The sequence below is a fragment of the Mobula birostris genome, chromosome 8 (genome assembly GCF_030028105.1).
Source record: "Mobula birostris isolate sMobBir1 chromosome 8, sMobBir1.hap1, whole genome shotgun sequence".
NCBI lineage: Eukaryota > Metazoa > Chordata > Chondrichthyes > Myliobatiformes > Myliobatidae > Mobula > Mobula birostris.
In genome coordinates this window covers 120,732,991-120,738,990 of record NC_092377.1, presented here as the reverse complement: position 1 = coordinate 120,738,990, position 6,000 = coordinate 120,732,991, and the positions used below count along the sequence as shown (strand labels likewise).

At 47.2% G+C, this 6,000-nt stretch overlaps 1 protein-coding gene across 5 annotated transcripts in view; it reads right to left on the bottom strand.

The window, feature by feature from the left end:
* Positions 1-2,651: 2,651 nt before the first annotated feature.
* The window catches only part of LOC140201643 (uncharacterized), a 40,245-nt gene continuing 36,896 nt past the window's right edge, over positions 2,652-6,000 (bottom strand). For all 5 annotated transcript variants that reach the window (XM_072266073.1, XM_072266076.1, XM_072266078.1 and 2 more), the window contains one exon: positions 2,652-2,944. In XM_072266073.1, coding sequence (XP_072122174.1) covers positions 2,919-2,944 — 26 coding nt within the window. In that variant the 3' untranslated portion in view covers positions 2,652-2,918. The remainder of the gene's footprint in view (positions 2,945-6,000) is intronic.

Here is a 6,000-nt window from a genome sequence, read left to right as displayed (position 1 = left end):
TCGTCCGGCTATTGCCGGGAGATGGAGTCCTTATCCGGAATTTAGGACTACCTGGTAAACACAAGTTGGCGGATTGTTGGGCAGCAACCCCCTATGTGGTGGAGAGTCAGATGCCGAATCTCCCTGTTTACCGGGTGAGACCCGAAAATGGGAAGGGGCCCGTCAAGGTATTCCATCGGAACCACCTGTTGCCTTTGGGTCGCGAGGTGAAGGTAGACCCAGAGCCCGAATGGGAGTTTACGGCTAGTACGAGGACTCTGCGAGGGAAGAGCCCGCTGCGAAAGAGACGGGGCCGGTCCCCACCTCGAAAAGGGATACGTCATCGGAAGACGATGATTCGGACATGTGGTACCTATTTCCATTCGCTGATTCCCCGGTGCCGGGAGAAGAGGCTCCTGGCCCTTCCCTCACTGAGTTAGGGGAGAGGAGGGAGGGTGTTGCAGAGCCTCCTGTAATACAGCCGGGATTGGGGGAGGAGAGGGTGGAGCCAGAACCTGAGGCAGAGGTCTCGCAGGTGCCGAGGGGTCCCCGTTAGGGTGAGGGTCCGACAGGTTGGCCTGGGGTGTCACCTGGGGTGTCCGAACCGGAAGAGTCAGCAGAGGAAGTACAGAGATCTCAGAGGAGTAGGCACCCCGCGGAGAGGTTGACTTATACAACGCCGGGAGAACAGGGTGTGATCTCTACTGCCCTGGGAAGTTATGGCACTGCTTTATGCACCTGGGTTGGGTTTTGTGTCTTACAAGGAGCACTGGTGAACCCTGTTAACGTCATGAGGGCATGACTTTTATTTGGTGGTGGGTGGGGGAGAGTGTACGGGGTCTTTTTTTTTGTATGTTAAAGTTAAAATGGCTTTTTTATGTTATACTCGGGAATGCTTCTTTGTTATGTTAAATGCTGAGGAAGTCTCTAGCTAGACATTTGCTTGGGTTAATACAGATAGCAGGGTGCTATTAGCCAATGGGTATTCATGTTATCTTTTTTTCGGGTGATAATGCTGTCTCATATGACTGTGGACGGGGTTTTTGGCGGGGAGTCGGAGGAGAGACGGAGAGGACGGCGGATGTGCGAAAGGCTCCGGTCGATCACTCCGGGTGGTCCCGAGCCGTGAGTCGACATGATCCGGGTGGTCGCCAGGAATTTATTGAGCTCCAACGGTTGTGCACGAAGAACTTGGACATTAATAAGTCTGGCGCTTTTTCCCCCATTATTTCCTTTTCTGTATCGAATCTATATTAATTTCATAGACTTAGTAATATCTATAAAGTGTGCTTGGTAAAACGTACTGTGTGTGCTGGCTGATGATGTTTGGGATTGATTCGGGTGGCAGGGGTGCAGCAACCGACCCAGTGGGAAGCGTTGAGGCAGGTGCTGGGTGGGATTTCCCCTGGACATATATGAGCCAATATAACTGAGCATTAAATAAGGATGTTGTTTGCTGTAGAAAAACTACCCATACACAATTATCGGTCGCCAATGAATGACAGATCGTACACTAGTATAAAATTACAAAGAAAGTAAATTTACCAGTTTCCAACTATATCGAACAGTTAACACAAAAAGGGGGAAAAGGGGCCTATTACAGTTAAACCAGACAAAATGTGCACATCAGCATTGGAGCTGGTTTCTGTAGTAACTGTGTGTATCACTTTACTTATGGCGCTGAGTTCCCATCGCCCACCACAAGTGGAATTTCCCTTCTTGGAATCCTTTGACTCATAAAACAGCCCTTGCATTAGGTGGAATCCTCCAGGTGTCTTCCCTGATGCTCTTCTCTGCACACCTCCTACCAAAGGACTCCAAACTAGACTAACTGTCCTTCAGAAATCTCATCCCGCCCAGCTGTCTTGCCTCCCAAGGGCAGAAAGTTACCACATATGCCAAGACAATCCTGATGGTCTGACATAAGATTCGTTAGTTGGACAACATAGCTCCTTATCTTTAGCCAAAGCCAGAATACTCTTACTAGCAGCACACATTGCTTTTGTAGAAAACTAATGAAATAAAATACCTCACAGTATAGCAGTGAAACCCTAACCAGGGCCTTACGTATATTATTTACAACTTTGAGAGTTATCAGCCTGCAGGCAGCCACAAAACAAAGAAACACCCTGGAACCCATTTGAAGAGAAACCTCACAGAACAAGACCATCAAACACGGTGTCTGAAAAAAGGGAAGGGAGGTGTTGCAGATGGGCCAAGTTATTTTCAGGACAGGGTGGAAGCTGGAGGCAAGGTTTCTGAAATTGATGAGATCAGCATGGGTGAGGGAAGCTACATCAATGCAGTCAACAATGTCGTGGAGAAAAAGTCTGGGCATGTTACTGGCGTGAACTTGGACTGTGGAATCTTCCATGCCATCAATGAAGTTAAAGTCGTGTCCCGAAAACACATTTGGTTTACTCCTCCCCCTGTCCACCTCCTTATTCTGGATCTGCCCTCTTCCTTCCCATTCCTGATGATGGGTCTTTCCCAGAACCCGACTGATTAAATCCATTGATGATGCTGCCTCATCTGATGAGTTTGGCCAGCATTTTGTCTATGTTCCCCTCTCCCCACTCCCCCACTCGCCATGTTGGCTGATCATCAGCAGATGGGTTGTTCAGGGTAATTTTCATCACTTTCAGAGGGTAGTACACATCACAGGAGTCACATCACTATCACTCTTTTATTGACCATCAGTGGGGCAGACAGAGGGTCTGAGCAGGCAACACAAGACATTTTCAGTGCAATAACTGTGATCAAACACCATTGGTTCAGGATGAGGGTCTCCAGTTTGTTTCTGGAGTCAGAGCTTCTCAGAATCAGATGAGTTGTATTCAGTGATGTGTTCAGAGCAGGTCAGGGCAGACGAGGGTAGCAGCAGGTTTTCAGGCTGGGTCCAGGCAGCAGATTCCCCAGACGGTGGGTGTGTCAGGTGATCACTGGCCTCCTCCTGCAGGACTTCCTGCAACAGGAAATACAGACGATCTCTATCAGTTGTACACTAACTGACATTCCTCCCTGCAGGAGTGGGAGCACAGTGCAGGAACACTGCACCGTGTGAAAAGACAGAGATGATACACACTTCCCCACTCCAAGCCTGCCCACTGGACCAGCTGTGCTCAGTGACACCGACACCGACGGAGATTAATAACGTCACACAGAAGTCAGCAGAACCCTCGGATCCTGACCAGTGGGACAGAATGGAAAGTGGAGGGATATGTCGACTTTGTAAAGAGCATTGTTCAGGCAATCCTTGAGAGACTACACATGGTTCTGGTCACCGTGGTGAATTAAAGGTTCACACTAAATAGTCACAGATCAGAATCACAGCACTGGCTGGGAAAGGGAAGTCTCAGGGTTGTCCTGTGGGACAGAAGGTTACAGACATGTTTGATGGGGAGAAGATACCTCCACTTGTGTCTGGAACTGGACACAGGGTCATTAATACAGGGTATTCACTGAGAGATCAGAGAGAACTCAGGGGAAACTTCTCCCACAGAGAGAGAGAGAGAGAAGGTGGAACTAACCTCAACCCCACCGGGAATGGCTCGATAATCAGATTATGGAGGAATTAGAAGCATAGTGAGGGGTGTGATGGACAGGGGTGGGAGAAAGCTGGTGTTGCACAGAAACACCACCATTAACCAGTGAGGATAATTGTTCCGATTCCCTGCTCTAAACACCATTGAACCCTGCCCAGTGCAGAATGTGGGACTGAGTCACTGAAGATACAGGTAGATGAGCAGCAGTGGCCAACAACTGGAGAACATCTGGACTCTCCTGCCCTGGGAAAAGGCTGTGGCCACCTTTACCCTCTTGTGATTTTATATACGACTGTATATATCTTCCATTATATACCATTAAGTTCCAAGGAATCTTTGCCTGTTCAACCTCTTGCTATTAACTTTCAGGCTTGGCAATATTCTTGTAAAGCTTCATTGCATTCTTTCCAGTCTGAGCAAACCTTTTCTATAATAAAGTGACCTAAGCTCCACACAGTACTTCTAATGCAGCCTTACCATTGACAGAGAGAAATTCAGCATCACGTGCCCAATCCCCATACTCAGCGCACTGACTGATGCAGGCCAGCATGCTAAAAGCCCCTTTCAACACCATCTCTATCTGTGATGCTCCTTTCAATGAACTGTGTACTCATACTCTGTCCAATTACACTCCCAACATGTTCCTGCAGCTCAGGACATAAACAGACTTTCTTAGCTTCTGAAGTGAGCTATTTCTCCTTAGTTATTATTTTAATCTTAAGATAGTGACAGATCAGATTAAAGATTTGTTTTTGTGTTACATCTACATTGAATCACTGAAACATTCAGTGAAATGCTCGTGTGTCTTGATGAACAACACAGTACAAGGATGAGCTGGAGGCAGCCGTAAGTGTCACCCTGCTTTCAGTGCCAACGTAGCAAGCTCACAAGTTACTAACACTAAGCTTTAGCACTGTGGCAGGAATCTAGAATGCCCAATGGAAACCCACTGCAGTCGCAGGGAGAGAGTACAGACTTCTTAAAGACAACAGAAGGCATTAAACACACATGGCTGCCCCTGTAAAGTTTATGCTAAACACTATAGAACTTCTTGGGTTTTATCTTAATCTTATCGGCCAAATCCATCTCACACTCTCACTCTTTGCCTCCTGATTTTACCTTGTCCTTCCATATTTTCCTTGACCAAACTTGAATATCTCTCATCTTGTCAGGTTTACCCTCCTCTTCATAGAGCACAGAATATTACAGTGCAGCACAGTACAGGCCCTTTGGCCCACAATGTTGTGCCAACCATCAAACACTGCCTCCCATATAACCCCCCACATTAAATTCCTCCATATACCTGTCCAGAAGTCTCCTAAATTTCACTAGTGTATCTGCCTCCACCACCTACTCAGGCAGTGCATTCTACACACCAACCACTCTCTGAGTAAAAAACTTTCCTCTAATATCCCCCTAGAACTTTACCTTAAAGCCATGTCCTCTTGTATTGAGCAGTGGCGCCCTGGGGAAGAGGCGCTGGCTATCCACTCTATCTATTCCTCTTAATATCTTGTATACCCCTATCATGCCTCCTCTCATCCTTCTTCTCTCCAGAGAGTAAAGCCCTAGCTCCCTTAATCTCTGATCACAACCCATACTCTCTAAACCAGGCAGCATCCTGGTAATTCTACTCTGTACCCTTTCCAATGCTTCCACATCCTTCCAAGAGTGAGGCGACCAGAACTGGACACAGTACTCTAAATGTGGCCTAATCAGAGTTTTATAGAGCTGCATCGTTACGGTGCGACTCTTAAACTCTATCCCTCGAATCATGAAAGCTAACACCCCATAAGCTTTCTTAACTACCCTATCTACCTGTGAGACAACTTTCAGGGATCTGTAGGCATGTATGCCCAGATCCGTCTGCTCATCCACACTACCAAGTATCCTGCCATTTACTTTGTACTTTGCCTTGGGGTTTGTCTGTCCAAAGAGTACCACCTCACACTTCTCCAGGTTGAACTCCATCTGCTACTTCTCAGCCCACTTCTGCATCCTATCAATGTCTCTCTGCAATCTTTGAAAATCCCCTACACTATCCACAACACCACCAAACTTTGCGTTGTCTGCAAACTTGCCAACCCACCCTTCCACCCCCACATCCAGGTCGTTAATAAAAATCACGAAAAGTAGAGTCCCAGAACTGGTCCTTGTGGGACACCAGTAGTCACAACCCTCCAATCCGAATGTACCCCCTCCACCATGACCCTTTGCTTTCTGCAGGCAAGCCAATTCTGAATCCACCTGGCCAAACTTCCCTGGATCCCATTCCTTCTGACTTTATGAATAAGCCTACCATGTGGATGCTTGTCAAATGCCTTACTAAAATCCATGTAGGTCACATCTACTGCGCTACCCTCATCTATACGTCTGGTCACCTCCTCAAATAATTCCATCAGGCTTTTTAGAGACGATCTGCCCTTCACAAAGACATGCTGACTGTCCCTGATCAGACCATGATTCTCTAAATGCC